Source organism: Numenius arquata, chromosome 15 (assembly GCF_964106895.1).
Source record: "Numenius arquata chromosome 15, bNumArq3.hap1.1, whole genome shotgun sequence".
Lineage (NCBI taxonomy): Eukaryota > Metazoa > Chordata > Aves > Charadriiformes > Scolopacidae > Numenius > Numenius arquata.
This window is the reverse complement of record NC_133590.1, coordinates 2,282,638-2,304,697: the sequence shown is the minus strand read 5'-3', so window position 1 is coordinate 2,304,697 and position 22,060 is coordinate 2,282,638. Positions and strand designations below refer to the sequence as shown.

Below are 22,060 nucleotides of genomic sequence, written 5' to 3'. Positions count from 1 at the left end.
CCTAACTTCCTTCCTCTAGCCCCTCAAAGGCAGCACAACAGGCCAGAAAACCCAACCGATAGAACGCTCTGCGCATCACCTTCCAACCACAACGTGGCTGCAGCATCGAAGGCCTTTGAAAGCTTCTTTGAAAAGGGAATGGGAGAAGAAAGCAGATTTTTCTTTGGGATTAGCAAGGAAGAGCAGCACTGAGGCAAAGCCAGCGGAGTGAAGCAGTGCATTAGCAAAGCACGTCAAAGGAGCGAGAACAAGATTTCTAAACATAAAGGAGCCAAGAGAATGGCTTGGGGAAGTTTCTGCTCACCCACTTAATGGGAGCACAGAGAGATGAAAAGGCAGCCAAAAAGAAAAATGGCTCCCGCGTGTCATTCCCCACCAAGAAGGATTTGCTTTAATGCAATCACACAGAAAGAGAGAAGAAAAGCAGGCAGAATCTGGACAGAATCATTTGGAAACAGATCCTGTTCAGGAAGACCTGATGGGACCAGCGTGAGCTTGGAAATCATACTGGAAACCTGTAGTTCACCACCAGCCCTGCTCCTTTGGCAGAGCCCATGAAGGAAATTGCAGCAACTTCACTCTGCCCCCTCCATGAAATCCGTCGGCCCTCGGCACTTAAACACAACGCGCTGGGCAGGGGGATATTATCCAACATCAGACCAGCGACGGAAGGCGAAGTGAAGACTCAGAAGCTTTTTCCTCACAAAAAGGAAGCCAAGTACCTGGTTTGAAGAGGATACGGGGAGGACAGGGCAGACTAGGGGCCTTTTTGATGAGTTGTTTGAACAATTAATAAAGCTATCAGTCACTGTGCACCTGGAGGAAAAAACCTCGTGGAGGACAGGAGGCCGGCTGGGTTTGCTGAAGACAAATCATAACGCATCAGGTTGATTCCCCGCTGTGCTGAGGGAACAGCTTAATGGAATGCAGGGGATTTTCTGTAGCTGTGAGTAAAGAACATTTAATAGGGCCCCAATTCTCAGGGCATCTAGAGAAATGTGGATTAAACAGATTCACAACTGGGTCAAATCAGCACATTTAGACAGTAATTATTCAGGCTTTCATATGCTCTTGAGGAGAGGGTCCCAGGGGTACCTGAACGGGCAATTTTCAGAAGGGAGTTGAGAAGGGGCTGGTTATGCTAAACAGATTCTTAAATGATACAAAATTGGGATTTTGGAAAAAAAAAAAACAAAAACCAAAAACCAAACAGGCTAGGAAGAAAATAATTTTAGCTGAAGCATTTTGTAGCTGTAATGATCTTAGGACTGAGAATGTCATTTTAATCAATTGGCATGATCAGCCTGAGCTTCTGCCAGGCCACGCGGAAAGTGGGGCAGGCAGGAAGCAGAGCAGCCACGTGGCCAAGAGGCTGGGGAAGGAGATGCTGGCCGAGGAGGGCAGAAGCCCTTGGGACAGAGCAGAGGACAACACAAACATGAATGTGTCTCATTCCCGGGTAACAGGAGAAGCCCGTGGCACGGGAAGGCTACGGTCAAATTTCTTTGGATGTACTCCAGATACGGTATCAAAGAGCAGGCGCGAGAGACAAAAACAGGCACAAAAGAGCACAGAAAAATGGCATGAAAGTAATTGCAAGCGGTTTTGCCCATCCCCTACCCAATGGCAGTGCTGGAATGACCCAAAAAAACATTAAAAAGCATTCTGCACAAGGAAGCAACACCAATTCAGGCGTGCTTGCAGTAGTAGACAGAGGGAGGCATAACATTCCCAAACTCCTGCAGACTCGTGACGGAGTGGGCAGGCATCAATTTACTCATCAATCAGCAAGGACAGAGCTGCGAGGGAGAATCAGCTCTCAGACTGGTGGAGAAAGAAAGCTGCCAGAGTTAAGAGATCTCTCCCTTCGCTGAAACTGTAATGATTCAAAAGCGAGGAAAACCAGGCTCCCCTCAGACACCCGCCACTACGAAAACATCGCCTCTCCTGCCATGCAGCCATCCAACAAGAAAATGTTGTCTCTCTGGAGCAGGGTGAGCAAATTGCCTTGCTGAAGAATATAACTATCAACCCAAATTATTTGGCCTCACGTTTTGTCTCCACTATGTTATTTTTGTGGGGCTTCCTATCATTAGTCTTCTCCTCCGGCAGGAGGAGACACTTCCAGGGAATGTCTTAGCTTTCTTTGCTTGAGAACCCTATTTTGTGAGTGATGGAGGAAAACAAGGAGCAGACCCATGTTTCACCAGCATCACGTAGTCTGCTCAGTCCCACACTTTGTGGTCCCCTTAACAACAGCAAAAAGGTTAAGTTGCTCCGTGTGATAAACCCCAGGTGAGAGCAGTGAGTTTCTCCACCATGCAAATTTACCACCACAAAGCACAGTGGATCCTATGAGGACAGGCTGAGGGAGCTGGGGTTGTTCAGCCTGGAGAAAAGGAGGCTCCGGGGAGACCTCATAGCGGCCTTCCAGTACCTGAGGGGGGCCTACAGGAAGGCTGGGGAGGGTCTGTTTACAAAGGCCTGCAGCGACAGGACGAGGGGCAATGGTTTTAAGCTGGAGAAGGGGAGATTTAGATTGGATATTAGGAAAAAATTCTTTACCGTGAGGGTGGTGGAACACTGGAACAGGTTGCCCAGGGAGGTGGTTGAGGCTCCTTCCCTTGAGATATTCAAGGTGAAGCTCGACGAGGCCCTGGGCAACCTGGTCTAGTAGGAGGTGTCCCTGCTGACTGCGGGGAGGTCGGACTAGATGACCTTTGGAGGTCCCTTCCGGCCTGGACCAATCTATGAATCTATGAATCTATGAATCCCCGGGGCAGAAGGGACGGAGACTGACAGCCCGGTTGCTGGCCTGAGCAGCCTGGTGGTTCCTCCCCAACCACATATCCACGTACTGCAGGGCAGGCAGCTTTCAGCTGTGTTGACACGTGCGGTGTCTGTTCAGATCCGATTCCTGCCCCATCTTTGGAGGCAGCCCAATGGAGTAACGGAGCTGCTCCCAAGAGCAATATCCCAAATCCCGCTGCCCAGGCTTTGGAAAAGGGGTGTTGGTTCCGCAGAGTGGAGGCAGCTTACCAGCTCTTTGAAGAAGGCAGCCTCCTTATGCTGCTCCGAGTAGCGCTCGTACTGGTCCAGTCCGTCCTGCAGTTTCAGGGTCAGCGTGTCGTAGTTGGACCGTACCACTTCCAAAACCTGCCAGAGACAGCCAAACACGGCAGAGGAGTCAGCATCCACAGATGCCTCAGCACAGGAGGAGCAAGGCTGAGAGAGATCACAGCTCTGGCACCTGTTTTTGCAACATACATGGCTTTAACAGCCAATATTTGGCTCATGACTAACAACAGGGGGGTAGGCACTAAAGTCTTCCTAATGCCAGTAAGGAACAGCCCTCAAATTTACAGAATTCCCCGTGCATGAGAACAGTGGATGAGCCTGCATCTATGACAGCAGCAGCTTTCAAATATTGCTATGTCACCAGGAGAAGCAGACATCTCATTCAATTAAGCAGCTAATTACCACGTGTACACCCAAATGTAACATCGTAGGCACTACGCAAACACAGGTTTGCCTGACTCCGTGGCCCTTCCAGCACTGGTTTTGCCAGCACACCTCCCTCCTGGCTCGCTAACCACCATCCACAATCTGCTAAACCCCAGCTTCTACAGCTGCTCAGGTCAGCTTCCAGAGCACTGCCCTGCTCTCCAGGTGGGAACAAGCTTCTGACATGCACTAAGAGAAGACCAACCCTGGTACGGACTCTGGTTTTAGAAACAGATGGAGACACGAATCCAGGTCTTCCTACCCAGGAGATATTTTATTACCTGCTTTCACTGCAACCAAAGCACTCCAGCTTATATTACTGCCTTACTCTGGCTCCCGGCACCGGGCTACACTTGCAAATCCATAGTTACACATCTCTGTCCTATTGAACTATTCATTTTCCTGACTAGGGAACACCAAGAGGGACTCCCACAATGCTGTTTAGCCTCAAAGCATTGCATGGACAAATGCATTCCTCAAAGCATCTGTGAGAGGCAAGTAATGATAATCTTCCTATCAGGAGCCATATAGCTCAGCACTCGTGGGCAAAACATACGCTTGAAACAATTCTCTTAAACACATGAACTTCTCAGGCTGTTACCATTTGATCCGAGAGCTAAACAGAATATCAACATCTGAGGTTTGCATTACAGTAGCCTCTGCTCAGGAAAAGCCTCAGCCAGGAGGACTACACAGGATAAGGTGCAAAGGAAGAGGACTCTGCCCCAAGGCATCACAACTCAGAAAAGATCCTAAGAAAAGGACTGCAGAGGATTTAAGACAACAGTGACCAGAACAATAAGGAACCTTTCTACTTCTCCTCTTGTCCTCCCAACAATGTAAACACTCCCTCGACTGCCCTTTCAGGCAGCTGGCAGCTCCTGCCCTTTGCAGGGCTGAATCGTGTTCCTATACCCTTTACTCTAGGAAACCTAGACCTGCTTAGGGTGCCTTCAAAAGCTCTTTCCCCCCAGACTTTGGCAGTGGTACACAGAGACAATCAGGCAAATGCTTAGAAGCAGGCTAGAGCCTGAAGTGGCAGAAGCCACAGGGCATCATCCAAGTGAGGACTGGGGGCAAAAAAGGGTCCCAGAAGTGGTTCCCAGGTGAGATGGTCACACAGCAGAGCCTCTTCGCAGCCCCGCTGCACTCCAGCATTGCAGAGGCGAGCCAGGGGTAGGAATCAGCATTTTGCAATGTTATTTAAGAACAGCCTGTCAGCATCCTGCTGCTGCAAGAGCACGCAGCCTCCTCTCCAGGACTCATTTCCTAATGCTGTTTGTCAGCTCCACTGGCAGGAAGGAAGAACCCCCTGCAATGACAGCCACCTCCAAATTCCGTCTGGCCTCCTTGTTTCTGTGTGCAGATGCTGCGAGAAGGATCACGGAGCCAAGAGCAGCAATGAAAGCTGCCTGGGTACAGGAATGATTTCCTCTGGGATGCAACTATCCACTAGGGATGGAGAATAATAGTATAATGCACCTTCTTCTGAGCAATAAAGAATCTAGCAGCTTGCATGAATCAGAGGGCTATCCTCCTGTCAACGTGAGGAAGCCAAATTGACCAAGATTAATTAGATGCAGAGGACAAACCTTGTTTGAAAGGTGAGGAGTAGAACAAGCTGCTCCAGCAATAACTCAGAGTGGAAGCATTTCACCCAGAGCTACCCCACTCCCCAGGAACCTTCCCTTGACTCCTCTTCACTCCCCTGTGCCCCCATATGCACAGCCGTGTGTAGCGTCACACAGGTGTGCCCAGACATATGGATGTACACGCTTCTCCATGAAGAATCAGGATCCCTCATTGCTAGCTCCGAGTAGAGATCTCTTCAGACACTCAACACCACTCCTCAAACCATGGTGCAGAGCAGTAAACTCCGAGTGCAGCAGTGAGCCCTGTGAGCAGCATCCTTTAAATCAGCCCTCCTGTGTCACCTCTGAAAGGCAGCTAAGAACTCAGTCTGAGACTCCAGGAGGAGGACAGGGAAGGAATAAGAGGCCCCAAAGTCTCTACTGTGTTACCCACGACTTACTGTAATCTCTGCAGTGAACTTGAGATCAGCTTATCCCTTTAGCTATGTATTTTCGTTGGCTTCCACTCCTTATCTCCTTTAATTATGAAATAGAACTTAAAAAGAAAGGGTAAGTTAAAAATAAACAGCAGCTTCTCACTGCCTGATAATTTCCCTTTCTTGCTGCTGCTGAGAAAAAAATGCTACGTGGGATCTGAGATAAACCCACTCACAGATCATTTCACTTCATATCTTATAATGGATAGGAACTGTTACTGAGATTAGGACCTGCCATCCTTGAGACAATTTCATCTGCTCTTTAAGATGCAGCTGCTAGACAGAGGAGAGGTTAAAGAGCAGCAGGAGGTATTAAAAGCATCTAACATGAAGGTTTGAAAGGCATCAGCTTTCTACAGAGATGACAAAACTCGCATCCTCTGTGTAACTCGCATCCTCTGTAATGATTGTGTGTCAGCATCCCTCGCCCTTCTCACACACTGCTTTGACTTTTGCTCGGGAAAACTACTGCAGGAAGAACGCCCTTCTGCGTGAAACACATGAGATCTTTATCTGTAACCTTCTGTCAGATACAAAAGAACTGGAGGAATTTAGTTTTGAGAATAAAGCATTTCTCCTTCAAGGTCTTGTCCAACCCGTTCTTCCTAGAATTCGAAGATGGTGAAGTATGAATAACTTAAAGGAAGGGACTTTTAGCTGGACTCTCCCACACAGATGTTAAATAGTCATCCAGTTTTTAAAAATCTCACAAGCAGGTGAAAGAACACCACCTCTAGGGTCAGGCAAGGAGAGAGGAAAATGGACTGGGGATGATTTCTAAGAAGCTTGATGTGACGCTCCTCAGACCGCAAGGAAAAACATTGCAGAGCAAACTATTGTGTTTTTTTAAAAAAAAAAAACTTTACTGGATCTTTACAGCCAAAAAAAAGGGAAGAGGAGTCACAACCTATATCTCTTTTTGTAGGTTACCTTAGGGCGATCAGAGTCTTAAAAAAGCAATATGACAGAAGTAAGCAACTCAGACATGGTCAATCCAAGAAAAGCGAAGGCTGCTGAATTCCTTTCCTGCAGTCACCTGCATCAGCCGTAGAGGCTACATTCGCTCATTTACTCCACTGCAACAAACCAGGAGTCAGTGGAGCTGCACCATTGTAATTTAAAGACAATTTGCCATCAAATTAACCCCCTGCCCCACCGCTCCCTCACTGACTGCTTTCCAGAAGTTCCAGAGAAACGTCAGCAATTCAGGTCCCTGTGTACATGTCCCCAAACCAACCTTTCAGGAGCTGCTCTGAACAGCAAGTGTTTTCTGTAGCACTCAGATTCCAGCTTCCTCCTGCAGCTACAACTGTCCGTGCCCCGTAGCTCTCCTTCCCCAGTAACACTGACACCCTACTACTCTGCTCTCGTGAGAGTACTGTGTCCAGCACTGAGTCCTCAGCACAGGAAGGACATGGACCTGTTGGAACAGGTCCAGTGGAAATGCTCCGAGGGCTGGAGCACCTCTGCTGTGAAGACAGGCTGAGAGAGATGGGGGTGTTCAGCCTGGAGAAGAGAAGGCTCCGGGGAGACCTTATAACGGCCTTCCAGTACCTGAAGGGGCTACAGGAGAGATGGGGAGGGACTCTTTGTCAGGGAGTGGAGCCATAGGACGAGGGGTAATGGTCTTAAAATGAAAGAGGGGAGATTTAGATTAGATACTAGAAAGAAATTCTTTGCTGTGAGGGTGGTGAGACCCTGGCCCAGGTTGCCCAGAGAAGCTGTGGATGCCCCATCCCTGGAGGGGTTCAAGACCAGGCTGGATGGGGCTTTGAACAACGTGGTCTGGTGGGAGGTGTCCCTGCCCAGGGCAGCGGGGTTGGAACTGGATGATCTTTAAGGTCCCTTCCAACTCTGACCATTCTATGATTCTAACCTGTGAGTAGAGGCAACCCTCTGGGTAACATAGCTGGGGGGCTGGCTTCCAAAGGAGGGGCTGATGTGGGGCTCAGCTCTCCGCAGCAGCCCACCCATGCCATGCCACGCTGCTGCACCCAGAGGAACAAGATTATTTCAGAGTTTTTGGCTCCTTCTTTAGCTGCATCCCCCAGCTTACCGCTCCCTTGCAAACTGGCTGGACAACCTCCGAAGGATCAGTGGACTCTCATGGACACAAGCTCTGAAACCAGTTCCTCCAGAACCAATTGCCCCTGCCCTTAAATTTTGCACACTCAAACCAGACTGTGCTTTGCCGTACCACTCTCTACACACAGGCTCCCTCCCTCCTTACTGCACCGGAGCCGTTCCCTCTGACTCATCCTCCACAAGAGCCGAGTTGCTGCACTCCCCGAGGGAAGACCGGACCTTCTGGAAGAGCCCGTCCTGAAGAAACAAGGGGGATCACATGCAAGCAGTCCCTGACCCCCATCCTGTCCAGGAGAACACAGCCACTGTTAGCAGCAAAGCCAGAGAGGGAACTTCCATTGCATGAGCAATGAAATCTAACGGGCAAGATGCAGAACTAGGGCCCATCCATCTGGCAGGCACGCTCCGCTTCATCGCCGAGTTAACTTTTAACCTGCAGAATCTTTCATCATCTGCAGCTGCAGTTTCTGCCTTACTAGAACATAAAATTAGAGAGCACCACCAATTCACACCACCCAGCGAAGGACCTGGTGGGGGGTAGGTTCTGGGAAGCAGGCAGGGGTAATGATAGAAAAATCAAGAAAAAAACAGAAGCAAGAAGAAAGCAAGGTCTCTACACTGTCTTTTTAATCAGCGCAGGAAAGGACAAGAATGCAATCAGTCAGCATCCCCAGCACCTCACTAAAGCCTCTCCATGCCCCATCGACAGTCATTAGCCACCACAACGCAGAAGCAGTTGGAAAAGAACTGACTGAATGATCTCACATCAAGCAAAAGGCAAAAAAACTCCAAACCAACAACCCCCAAGTTAAAATACATTTGCCCCCCCACACCAACTCCAGGCTGGGACCGGGGGAGGCTCTCCAGATCAGGCCCAGCAAGCCCTCACAGGTGCTGCTGTCCCAGCTGCCCCACGCCGGAGGATGGAGCAGCCAGTCTATGGGGCATGTAACGCCAACCCCTCACCAGTGCTACTGCATGACACGCTATAGGAGCCAAGGGCAGCTGGGGACAGACAAACATGCCTCCTGTCCTCCCTACAGAGCTGGTGGAGTGCCTGTCACCACCTCTACCACAGAGGGAATTATGGCAGTCCCACTTCAGAACCTCAGCGAAGCCCAACATACCACAAACAAACCCAGCAGTCTGTCCCCTCAGCTCAGAGGATGGAAAAGACATGAGGGTTTGCCTACTCTAGCAGAAGACTGATGTGCATTTTACACTGAAGTCTTCCAACTGGCTTGTTTACTCCAGGTTTAGTACAAATCTTCCCCTTTTTCTCCTCCACTAATCTCCACAAGCAACTCATAGTCCCTGAGTGTTTTTCCTCGTGAATTCAACTGAACAGCAACATTTCTCATTGTAATGAAAAGGCTGCTGCCACCTGGACTACAAAGAGCCTATTGCCTCTCCATAAGAAAGTGCCAGATAATTGACATAAATTTTACAGTAGTATCTTCTAATTAATATGGAATATGATATTTTTTTTTTTTCCAAATGGCATCACGCTTCTTACAGAGCAACTTAAAAGTTGCTGATGCTGGCTGGAGTCTTTGCTAGAATTAATCCCCAGAAGTGCCAAAGACAAAGCACATAACTAAATAATTAGAAGTTAAATAAATACACACACACACAGCTGCCACGTTTCCCAACAGACTCTGCCCAGACCCCAGCTGCACTCATCTCCTTCTCCCTCTCCTCTTTCACTGTTTGCAGGAGCCAAGTTCAGAGTGAGGAGCCACCAAGGCTGCCAGCGCTACACACATGTCACAGAATCATAGAATGGTCAGAGTTGGAAGGGACCTTAAAGATCATTGAGTTCCACCCCCCCTGCCCTGGGCAGGGACACCTCCCACCAGACCAGGTTGCTCAAAGCCCCATCCAGCCTGGTCTTGAACACTTCCAACTTGTCCTGGAAGCAGCTCCCATTTAGAGAGGCTTCAAGAAAAGCACCTGCCCTAGGACAAGCAGCAGCACAGAGAATTTGTCTGACCCAACACTACCTTACCTTTGCAGCTGTCCTGGAGCTAAATGGTTGGACTTGATGATCTTAAAGGTCCCTTCCAGCCTAGACAATTCTATGAGATCAAGCCATGAGTATTAATTCCATGTTCACAAATGCTAAGAGGAGGAGGAGGAGGAGGATGTTGCTATGGTAGTCTAGCAACTCAGATTCCCAAGATATGCTGTGCGTACAGCACACATCTACGGATCCAGACTGGGTCTGGTGCAAGCTGTGGGGAAGACAAAGATCTGGACTTGAGACTCAAGTGTAGTCAGGCCACAGCGTTTTGTCACTCCTGCTCCAGTGCCCCAGATCTCCTGCATTAAGCAGCTCCTCTTTGTACTACGCGCAAGCGAAGGACCTATGGCCCTCTCCTGCTGCGGGCTGAGAGCAAGAGGCTGCTCAGACTAAGACTGTAAGACAGTCCCCACCAACTCAGGCAACTCGAGTTGTAGGAGTAGGAGGAACCATCCTGAGGGCAGGAAAAATTCCTGGAAGGAGGATTTTTCCAATAGTAAAAAGCTCAGTTAGCCCAAAAGATTAAGTGATGGCAATCAAGGAGGGCAAACCCTTCCTCCGAGGTATGAAACAGAGAGCACCAACACAGGATTCACCAGCGATGCCGTGCTGTGAGACAGGAGAGGTCTGTCTCGGGTCACAGGAAGGAGAAAGGTCTGCAGAGGTGGGTGCAGCCGCCCATGAGCCCCAGGATGGCACTGGGCCACGAACACATGCCCCAGTCCTAACTGTGGAGAAACAAAAGCTGATGGGGACTGATGGGAGTCTCTTGTTCAGTGCCTGGAGATGGAGAGATGGGCGATGCTGAGCAGCACACAGCAAAGATGAGTGAGCCAAGACACAGGGAGAGGAGATGCCTCACGCTGCTTTCAACCGCTCAGGCGAGGGCAAGGACCCCTTGTGTTTGCCAGTCTTCTTCTGCTCGGCACACTAAGCATTAGCCAGGACACACTATATCTAGGAGCCCAGGAGTGAACAGTCTTTGCCCATCAGTTCGTCCCTCGTCCGTGCCAGTCACTCCTGGCTGTTCTGCTGTGTCCCCTGAACCTCCCTGTCCCCAGCCAAAAACGAGGGAAGACTAATTCCCCACATCCTAAACCCCTCTTTTATACATTTGCACTTGAGTGCTACTGAAATCCAGGCCTTGCCACTTCTCTACGCAAGACAAAAGGTTTCAATAGTACATAAAAGATTATTATTATTATTATTATTATCATTTTACTTAGCAACAGCAAGGACAGATGACCGAGAGGTGATCATCCCCCTGTACTCGGCACTGGTGAGACCCCACCTCGAGTACTGTGTCCAGTTTTGGGCCCCCTACCACAAGAGGGACATTGAGGTGCTGGAGCGGGTCCAGAGAAGGGCAACGAAGCTGGTGAGGGGTCTGGAGCACAAGTCTTACGAGGAGAGGCTGAGGGAGCTGGGGTTGTTCAGTCTGGGGAAGAGGAGACTGAGGGGAGACCTTATTGTTCTGTACAAGTACCTGAAAGGAGGCTGTAGAGAGACGGGGGTCGGTCTCTTCTCCCAGGTCACAGATGATAGGACAAGGGGTAATGGCTTCAAGTTGCGCCAGGGGAAGTTCAGGTTGGATATTAGGAAACATTTCTTTACTGAAAGGGTTATCAGGCATTGGAATGGGCTGCCCAGGGAGGTGGTGGAGTCACCATCCCTGGAGGTATTTAAGAAACGTGTAGACATGGTTCTTCAGGGCATGCTCTAGTGTCCAAGATTACTGGTTTGTGGTGGGGTGCTGTGTGGGTGGGTGATGGTTTTTGGTTTGGTTGTTGCTGTTGTGTGTTCAGGTGGTGGGTGGTGGTTTTGTTTGTGGTGTGGGTTTTTTTTTTGTTTTTTTTTTTTTTTTTACTGTTGGTTGGACTCGATGATCTCTGAGGTCCCTTCCAACCACTACGATTCTGATTCTGATTCTGATTCTGATTTCACACCCTCTTTTCCTCATCTCAGCACAGAGCCCTTCCGTCAGGCTCAGATGATACACAGCAGCTCAGATGTTTGTGGAGTGATCTCAGAGAGATTTGTGATCTTTAAAGGAACGAGCCTACAAAGTTGACAGTTTCTATCCATGGAGTGGGAGGGTTCAGTTACTGTCTTTCTCCCCTGCTCACAGGTGCCTCTTCCAAAGATAAATAATTTATGAGCTCACTCAGAAAGTGAGGGTTGTTCTCTGAACTCTGCCAGCAGAAATGGCATCCCCTTTTGGGACAAGAGTTCTCTGCTCCAGAAATGCTTTAAAACCACAATCCATTAGAAGCCCAAGGTGTTCAACTCTAATGATGGGAAAAAGACTCACTGACGCAACCAGCCTGGAAATCACACAGCTTTCAGAAACATCCCAAAGCCCAAGCTGTTATCCAGCTCCACCCAGAAGAAGCCATAAATGCCCAATGCAGTCCCCATTCCAAGATTCCTGTGGGACAGGCCTTCGCAAGATTCCACAGTTACTTTAAGGAGCAGAAAGGCTGCAAAGTAGAACAAAGGCAAGTAATCACAGAATCACATGGGGTTGGAAGGGACATCTGGGGATCATCTAGTCCAACCCCCTGCCAAAGCAGGTCCACCCACAGCAGGTCCCACAGGAACGTGTCCAGGCGGGGTTTGAATGTCTCCAGAGAAGGAGACTCCACCACCTCTCTGGGCAGCCTCTTCCAGGGCTCTGCCACCCTCACAGGAAAGAACTTCCTCCTCATGTTTAGGTAGAACTTCTTATGTTCAAGTTTGTGCCCGTTCCCTCTTGTCCTGTCCCTGGGCACCACTGAAAAAAGACTGGCCCCATCCTCCTGACACCCTCCCTTGAAGTATTTATAGGCGTTGATCAGATGCCCCCTCGCTCTGCTCTTCTCTAGACCAAAAAGACCCAAGTCCCTCAGCCTTTCCTCATCAGAGAGATGCTCCAGGCCCCTCATCATCTCTGTAGCCCTCTGCTGTCCCCTCTCCAGCAGTTCCCTGTCCTTCTGGAACTGGGGAGCCCAGAACTGGACCCAGTGCTCCAGATGGGGCCTCCCCAGGGCAGAGCAGAGGGGGAGGATGACCTCCCTCCAGCTGTTGGTAATAAGAGAGACATAGGGTTACTGAGACCAGCTACATGCACAGCTTGCAGGGGACTTAATTTGGATAGACAAATAGGGGATATTAACGTGGTTGATAACCCCTGACATCCCTGTGTAGCCATCACGAGGGCTGGGGAGTCCTGTGCTAGGAGTATGACACACTGAGCTCCAGGAGTCGGGGAGCTGAAAGCCTGCTCACCTCACCAGAACGCCTGTGCCTTGAATACTTTTACTGCAAAGTAATTTCAAGAAGTCACATCTACACAGACGACAACTCCAATGCACGTTAAATGTACTTTGCTCAACCCCTTTGGGCTTGAAGGACAAGGAGCAAGCATGCACTTAGCCTCCCACTGCTTTTTCCCAAGACCAGTCCTCTTTCCTCAGTTGCATGGATGGTCAGTGGGTTTATACTAATCCACATATCCCACTTGGCACAGAGAACTTGGCTCTCCCGGTGGGACTCCGGGCTCTCTTTCCCAAATTGCAGGGACAGGCTCTCCAGAGGAAACACAGGAGGCAATTCCGTGTCATTCGAGGGAGGAAAATGGGTTCAGTGGGTGTCTGCCAAGGGAACGAACAGCCACGTACTGCACAACGCTGGCACTTCCAAAGCCCAGGCAGGGAAAAAGAAGCCAAAGATCCTGAAACAAATTATCTTAAAAATTTTCAATTAATAAAAGAAGCACCCTCCAGAGAAGACTTTTAGATTTGGATGGAGACATCCGCCAGAAACGGAACGAGGTCCACGAAACTCGGCTGTTGTTAGAGATTTTGTGAGGAAGGCAGTCAGCAGCCAGGAGGATGGCAGGAACATAAAACCCTGAGATGGATAGATTTGCTATTTTGGAGTTACAGCCCATTTTGGAGTTGTGAACCCTTATCTCCAGCTGGTGGCATTTATGAAAACATTTCTCACTGCTAGGTACGTAAGAGCACTTGCAATTCTGCCAAGGCTTCAAATGCACTGCAGATAGCTATGGACCGGACCGTTAATTTTTTTATTTCCCCATTGTGCTTACAATTAACTTAAGTGCTGAAATGTGATGGGCTGTTCCAGGAGAAGCTTTTTATCTACCAGCTGCATTCTAGCACAGCAGTAAATCAACTGCTGTCACCAAAACACCAGACAAGAGGAAGAGAGCATCCTTGTGCTCACTGTGTGTATTACCCATTCAGCCCAAGTGGCTAACCAGCACTCAGCAAAGGGACACCGTGATTCATGTACAATCCTCTATCATCTTCCCCCTGGACTGGGCACTGGTGAGGCCCCACCTCGAGGGATGGGTCCAGTTTTGGGGCCCTCACCACAAAAAAGACATTGAGGGGCTGGAGCGGGTCCAGAGAAGGGCAACGGAGCTGGTGAGGGCTCTGGAGAATAAGTCTGATGAGGAGAGGCTGAGGGAGCTGGGGGGGTTCAGCCTGGAGAAAAGGAGGCTGAGGGGAGACCTTCTCGCTCTCTACGACTCCCTGAAAGGAGGCTGTAGCCAGGGGGGGTCGGTCTCTGCTCCCGAGGAACAGGTGAGGAAAATGGGTTCAGTGGGTGTCTGCAGTGGGACAAGAGGAAATGGCCTCAAGCTGCCCCAGGGGAGGTTCAGATTGGAGATTAGGAACAATTTTTCCGTGGAAAGGGTTCTTAAGCCTTAGAATGGGCTGCCCAGGGAAGGGGTTGAGGCACCATCCCTGGAGGGATTGAAAAGCCGGATTGCCATAGTGCTTAGAGACATGGTTTAGTGATGGTTTTTATCAGAGTGAGGTTGATGGTTGGACTAGATGATCTGAAAGGTCCCTTCCAACCCAGACAATTCTGTGATTCTGTGATTCTATTTACAGAAGACCTTGTCCCCTTGAACTTAGAGTGGAAAACCCAACCAGCAGCAGCTCTCCAGCACCAGTTAACTGACCAAAGACAGACCAGTAACCTCAGTACCAAAAACAAGGTAAAAGAATTTAAGTCCTCAGCTGCTGCTCCAGTCAAACTGAGAAGTCAGGACACACAGAACTGTTACAGCAATCAAAGACAGATATGCAATTTTAAGAAAAGGTCAGAAATAAAATCTTTTAGGGCCAACAGCCAGAAAGCATCCTGGGAAATGTTGAAACTCAAATATACAACTTTCAGCTCAGATTGCCTCAACGAAGTGACAACAGGGTACCCAATGTACACCAGAGGAAACTCATTCTTAGTAAAGAAATTCACATTTGCCCAGAAGACAGTTGGCTCAGGAATAAGGCTGTCTAGAGAACAGATTAAGACAGGTTATGCAACGAAAGCCTCGCTGTTCAATCAAACCCCGAAAGAAGCAAATGGACTGTTCCAGTTCAAAGAAACCAAAATCTAATTGTGCCCAAGGAAAAAAAAAACCATGGGGAGGCTTATTCTGGTTATGGTCTAATCAAACATCTGCAGCCGCCAGAGTTTTCTGGAACCATGTCACCTGGGCAGGTCCACAGGAATCAGCGGGGGATCCAAGAGAGCTTGTGCCACCACAGACTTCTACAGGATACAGTGATTACAGACGGTGACGCAGGAAAAAAAAAAAAAACCTCAGCAGGACCCTGACTTGAAGATCAAGACAAACGAAAGGAGAACACAGACACTCCATAAAGCCACGGAGCTCGCCAGGCATTTGATTTTGCTTTTTTCTTCTGCCTTTACAGCCACTAGCAAGCGAACGGCCGCTACGAATGCCACCGGTACAGCCCCAGGTCTGGCACTGGCTGAGAAAAAATAGATGAACCACCTAGCTCGTGACTTTTTTCTTTTTTTTTTTTTTAATTATCAGGAATCCTGTCTCTTGGTTTGCACAACGGGAATAAATTTAATTAAAGGAAGCAGCAAAGCTAAATAGTAATACACCAAAAAACTGGCCACAAGCCAAGCGGATGCTGTATATTTAAAGCAAAACAATATAGGACATGCCAGAGAAACACCCAGTTAGAATCAGGGAAGGAAGATATGGATTTGGAGGAGCAGAGCTTTAAAAGATCAGTTCCATAGCTCCTGCTTACATTTAAGCAATTAAATAGTGACAACAGAAGGCCAATTATTAATTGCACAACAGAAGTGATAAAATGCAATAATTCAGTGGCCTCGGGAGACGCAATGAAAAGGCCAAGAAAAAAGAAATCCAGAGCTCACCTGCCCAACTGACCACACGTGGAAAATAAACTCAAGTCCACTCTAAGGCAGGGAAAATGAGAACTTTTGAATACAAGCAAGAAGTCTGGGGAGCCAAGAAATCAGATGAGCAAATAACTTTTTGTTTATCTGTACTATATTGCAGTTCTACAATGTCTTTTCTGAAACAAGGTCACTGGAATCAATATACAAGATTTAAAACATGGGTTGTCACAGACTCACACGGTGACAACACAGTACTCCTGCTTTATTTTTGTTCTCTGTCAAATAATTTCTAATTCTCTATTTGCCTTTCTGACCATTTTTGAGCCTTGGGCCAGCATTTCCAGACTTATCGTTGCGACTCCCAGAGTCCTTTCCTGCAGGGCAATATCTAGAAGACTTTACTACAGCTTAAAGACTTGAAGAAACTTACAAATTCAATCCGCAAAAATTCCTTCTAATGATACCCCATGTCCCCATACCCCTTCTAATGATAGCTCCAAAGAAATCGATTTATAGTCAATTGTTTAGCTACAAATAGGTAGAAAACCCTGTGGTAGCGGTATGCTACGGCAGCGAGCTAAGTTTGTGCCCCAACACACAAAGAAGTTGGGCAGCGCTTGGAAGTTTGTGTCCCAACCCGAATAGAAGTTTTAGCTATTTAAGGTTTTTACAAATCTGGAGTTGGAACAGAGAGCTCTAAACTGCTGGATGCTCCTTATAAACAGAAAATCCTATAGTGGGAAAGGAAACTTTACTTACAAAATGTCTGTTCTAAGGCTGCAGTTCCAAAAGTGGTTTACTCCAATCTAAGCGCAGGTCACCCAAACGGCAATGCAAAGCCTGGAGTTCCTCCTTCAAAGGCACTTACTGCAGAAATGAGACATTCTAATGTGCAGCTCGGAGGTCTCCTCATTCTGGACACGAGCACTGAGGGTGCTGAGGACCAGACACAGTACTGACATCGGGAGTAACGGAGAAGCTAAGAAGGAGCAGAGATGACTGTGCCCTACATACTGAGAACGAACCCGTGCAAGTTAAGTTTGTAAGAAACATGACAGCGATGAAATTCCTACCAAGACAATGGGATCAAATCTGCCCCAACTAAGTGACTCCTCCCAAACCCCAGACACACTTTTGGATCCTACTCTGACAGCACTGCGCAGCTGGAGGAGAAGGAAAAGAGAAGGTCAGTGATGAGGGCAGAAATAAGAGAACCAAATAATCTCTGATACAACAGGCTGATGGAGTGAAGCTTGTTAACATTTTAATTTGTTAAATTATCCCCTTTTGTGCTGTTGGAATGTGTCATTCTTTTTGAACTCCATCTGGGCAATGACCAGATCTGAAACAGAATGAGGCAGTTTACGATTGGAAGCATTCACAGCCAGCAGAGAAAACATCTTCTGCCCATAAAACCAGAGCTGCTTAAAGTTGACTGCTAAGTTAATTCAAAACGAAATTTAAATAGCTAGTGGGCCAGCTGGAAATACAGAAGCCACGATCCAAGAAAATCACTAGCAAGGGCAGGCCTGATGAGATGCTGAACTTTGTGGGCTGAAATCTCCACTTCTTGAGGGCAATGGAGATGTGCAGGAGAGCTGGGTGGCAGAGAGCCAGCAAGGGGAACCTCAGAGGGAGCAGGGACTTGGGCACGGACCACACACAGCAAACAGGTCAGAGGTTTCTGAGAAATCAATGGTCTGCTGCTTATTACTGCTCTTCTTGGGGAAAGAAGTCCATGTGCATTCTCTGAAATAAACACAGGGGCACCAAAAGTTGCTGACACTCAGTTATTTCTAGTCATTTCTCCTTATACCTAACAGAAGCAATCAGGGCCCAAAATAATAGGTATGCCTCTCAAGAAGGACTCCTGCCACGGGAAAGAGGCATCTTACAATCCAAAGATAATTTGAGGACAAAAAGGGCCTGTGTGCCTGGGAACTTAGTGTTTATCCCTGAAACACTCGTTCTGTTTATATCCTTAAAGCGTCAGACCTACCACCTCTTCAGCACCAGCTTTCTCACAATTCACACACTCCCAGCAACAGCCCCAAACCACCGCAGGAGATGAGTCCCTTCAAAACGTATGGCTGAGAAGAGACTGAAAAGAGGCATCTTACCTCTCTGAGGGTGGTGGCGGTATCTCCGCAGAGCTTCGGCTGCTGGACGGGCAAGAAGGACATGACACAAAGTGGAGGTTTATTGCTAATGGGCCAGATAAAATTCTTGTGCTGGCTGTGTGCCCGCCATTAGCATTCAAGGAAAAGGTGACTTCTGCTGGCACTGGACCCATTGTCTCCAAAGGATGAGGAGAACAGAACTTCGCCTCAAGTTGAGCTAATCGGTACGCAGAGCTGCAGGCTGGAGAGCTACTTGTCCACAATGCCTGCCCTCTGAATCAAAAACTATGCACCCTTTGCTGTCACAGCTCTAAACTGAATCACAGAATCTTCATGGTTGGAAAGGACCTCTGAGATGACCGAGTCCAACCATACACACACACACAAAAGACCCCCACAGTCTCGGGCACTAGAGCATGCCCTCAAGTGCCATGTCTACACGTTCCTTAAATACCTCCAGGGATGGCGACTCCACCACCTCCCTGGGCAGCCTGTGCCAGTGCCTGACCACTCTCTCAGTAAAGTCATTCTTCCTAATATCTAATCTAAACCTCCCCTGCCCCAACTTCAGACCATTTCCTCTGGTCCTGCCATTATTCCCTTGGGAGAAGAGGCCAACACCCACCTCTCTACACCCTCCTTTCAGGGAGTTGTAGAGGGCAATGAGGTCTCCCCTCAGCCTCCTCTTCTCCAAACTAAACATGCCCAGTTCCCTCAGCCTCTCCTCATCAGACTTATTCTCCAGAGCCCTCACCAGCTCCGTTGCCCTTCTCTGGACCCGCTCCAGCCCCTCAATGTCCTTCCTGTAGTGAGGGGCCCAGAACTGAACACAGCCCTCGAGGTGAGGCCTCACCAGTGCCCAGTACAGAGGCACCATCACCGCCCTGCTCCTGCTGGCCACGCTGTTCCTGATACAGGCCATGATGCTGTTGGCCTTCTTGGCCACCTGGGCACACTGAAGGGCTGGCTATAGAGATGGGATGTATTTGTACATACAGCACCACTGAAGACTTCAGCAAACACGATGCCACTCTTCTGGGGATAAGGAGTGGATCACCAAGGCTTCCACTTTCTCTCTAAATTTCTCTTTTGCCATATTCCCGGATAAGTACCTCCAGGATCTGTAATGGAAATATCATCTCCACGGTAATTTCTGCAGTGCTTGGAGGACACCATTGTTCTACAGCCTAAAAATCCCTGTGTGAGGATTTAGTGCTCCCAAGTGCCTCTTGGACATCAAACGTTTTCAAAGCTATTAGCTCTGATGGGCTTTTGAATAAGGCTCAGGGAAGCCACTCACTCAGTATTTCTCATAAGAAAAAGGTAGCTCTGACCTGGTAGAATAAAAATTACTGAGAAGGAGGAGGAAGAAGAAAGCCCACACAGCCCAGGTTCTCTGCAAGCAAGGAAATGAGATTTGATTTACTCCGTGATTCTGAGGTGTGTTCAATTTCAGCTTGAATTTCTACCGCATAAATTCAGCTTGGCTGAGCAATGTCCCCATTAGAGACCGTCCAAAGTAATATAAGGTGATCCACACAATGATCTTTGAAGCTGAAGGTTCAAAGCCTTGGCGGGGTGTTGGGCTTTTTTTTTTTAGCATAGTTTTGCATGTGCAACCCACAAACCTGTGTCTTCCAAGAAGTTAGAGGAAGACAATATAAAAAAGCAATTAGATACAGTGCATACACAGCTTCTTATTGTTGCCAATTAATCTATTTATTTATTTAGCTCACTGGTTAAATTTCCTCTTGCTACACAGCAGAGAACAACTCCGGGTCTATGTTTTCCATGATTCAAAGGGATTAGAAGACAAGCAGAAGTCACTCACTAAAAGGACTTAAGGGCTTCAGTTCAGGGATTAATAACTCAGCTGCTTTTTCTCCAGATTTTAAACCCACTAATTTGTACTGCATCAGCTGGTAGTTTTATTTGCACAACTATTTTTGTTTTAATGGGAATCTTAAAACTCTGCTCTTCCCAAAATGCTGTTGCATTGCCCTCTTGATATTACTCTCACATCTGAATTTTTGGCTATATTTAAAGAGGATTTCATGCTTGCTTAGCAAATTTCTTAAGGAACTGCACCTTATACTAATACACTCCAGTTCTACTCGACTTTTCCCAACTACCCAGGCATATCAGTCGAGCAGTTCCCTCAGGGATTCAACACCACTAGAAGGCAGCTTGGGTGGAAGCTCTGGACCAGGGGTCTCTGCGTCTCCAATTTGGTCTCACGTCTCAGAGAAGCTCTACAAAATACGGAGTCTCCATGCATTTGACCACAAGGTAACACACGTTTAAGGTGAGATAAACCATAGGGGTCCATTCTCACCCTGGGTTAACACAGAATAATTCGGCACCACACTTATCCTGCTGGGAAACCAGGCGACAGAAGTTGAAGGGGGGCACATCTCTGCGTTACTCTGCAGAGACTCTGATTTTACAGCTCTGAGAACCCTTCACAAGAATCACAGAATCTTCACAGTTGGAAGGGACCTTTGAGATCATTGAGTCCAACCACAAAAAAAAAAAAAAAAAAAAAAAAAAGAAAGAAAGAAAAACACCAAACAAACAGACACAACCCAACAATCTCGGGCACTAGAGCATGCCCTGAAGTGCCATGTCTACACATTCCTTAAATACCTCCAGGGACGGCGACTCCACCACCTCCCTGGGCAGGCTGTTCCAGTGCTTGACCACCCTCTCAGTAAAGTCATTCTTCCTAATATCTAATCTAAACCTCCCCTGCCACAACTTCAGACCATTTCCTCTGCTCCTGTCATTATTCCCTTGGGAGAAGAGGCCAACACCCACCTCTCTACACCCTCCTTTCAGGGAGTTGTAGGGGGCAATGAGGTCTCCCCTCAGCCTCCTCTTCTCCAAACTAAACATGCCCAGTTCCCTCAGCCTCTCCTCGTATGACTTGTTCTCCAGACCCCTCACCAGCTTGGTGGCTCTCCTCTGGACACGCTCCAGCAGCTCAATGTCCTTCCTGTAGTGAGGGGCCCAGAACTGAACACAGCCCTCGAGGTGAGGCCTCACCAGTGCCCAGTACAGAGGCACCATCACTGCCCTGCTCCTGCTGGCCACGCTGTTCCTGATACAGGCCAGGATGCCGTTGGCCTTCTTGGCCACCTGGGCACACTGCTGGCTCACATTAAGCCGGCTATCCACCACCACCCCCAGGTCCTTTTCTGCTGGGCAGCTTTCCAGCCACTCTTCCCCAAGCCTGTAGCGTTCCGTGGGGTTGTTGTGACCGAAATGCAGGACCCAGCACTTGGCCTTATTAAACCTCATCCCATTGGCCTTGGCCCATGGAGCCAACCTGTCCAGGTCCCTCTGTAGAGCCTTCCGACCCTCAAGCAGATCAACACTCCCACCTAGTTTGGTGTCATCTGCAAACTTACTGAGGGTGCACTCAGTCTCCTTATCTAGATCATCAATAAAGATATTAAACAAGACTGGCCCCAAAACTGAGCCCTGAGGGACACCACTGGTGACCGGCCGCCAACTGGATTTCACCCCATTAATCACAACTCTCTGGGCACGGCCAGCCAGCCAGTTTTTTACCCAGTGAAGAGTACACTTGTCTATGCCATGATTCGCCAGCTTCTCCAGGAGAACGCTGTGGGGGACGGTGTCAAATGCCTTACCAAAGTCCAGGTAGACAACGTCCACAGCCTTCCCCGCATCGAGAAGGTGGGTCACACAGTCAAGGGGGAGTTTCAGTGAATCGGTGCTATAATTTAACCCCAATGCTTCCACCACCATGAGCTGTATGAATAAAACCCAAAAGCAAGTCTGCAGGTTGAAAAATTCAGGTGCTTTAAAGTTTTGGGGGTTGTTGTCAATCTACAGTAGCCTGAACTGGTCTGGCTCAGGAAAGACGCAATTCCTTCCATATGCCTTTTTAAGGACTGACTTGTGACTGTGCTTAGAGCTTTTGTTTGGTGCATTTTTATAAATGGTAATAAGTAGAGCTGTTCACTCGGTTTACTGCTTCTAGAGGACGACTGCCAGCTACAATCAACTCGGGGAGAGCAGGAGGGCAGGGCTGGCAGC

General features: G+C 48.4%; 1 protein-coding gene across 1 annotated transcript in view; it reads right to left on the bottom strand.

Moving 5' to 3' along the window:
- Nucleotides 1-22,060, bottom strand: part of ARMH3 (armadillo like helical domain containing 3) — a 156,592-nt gene that overhangs the window by 5,971 nt on the left and 128,561 nt on the right. The window contains exon 25 of the mRNA XM_074159007.1: nucleotides 3,040-3,156. Coding sequence (XP_074015108.1) covers nucleotides 3,040-3,156 — 117 coding nt within the window. The remainder of the gene's footprint in view (nucleotides 1-3,039; nucleotides 3,157-22,060) is intronic.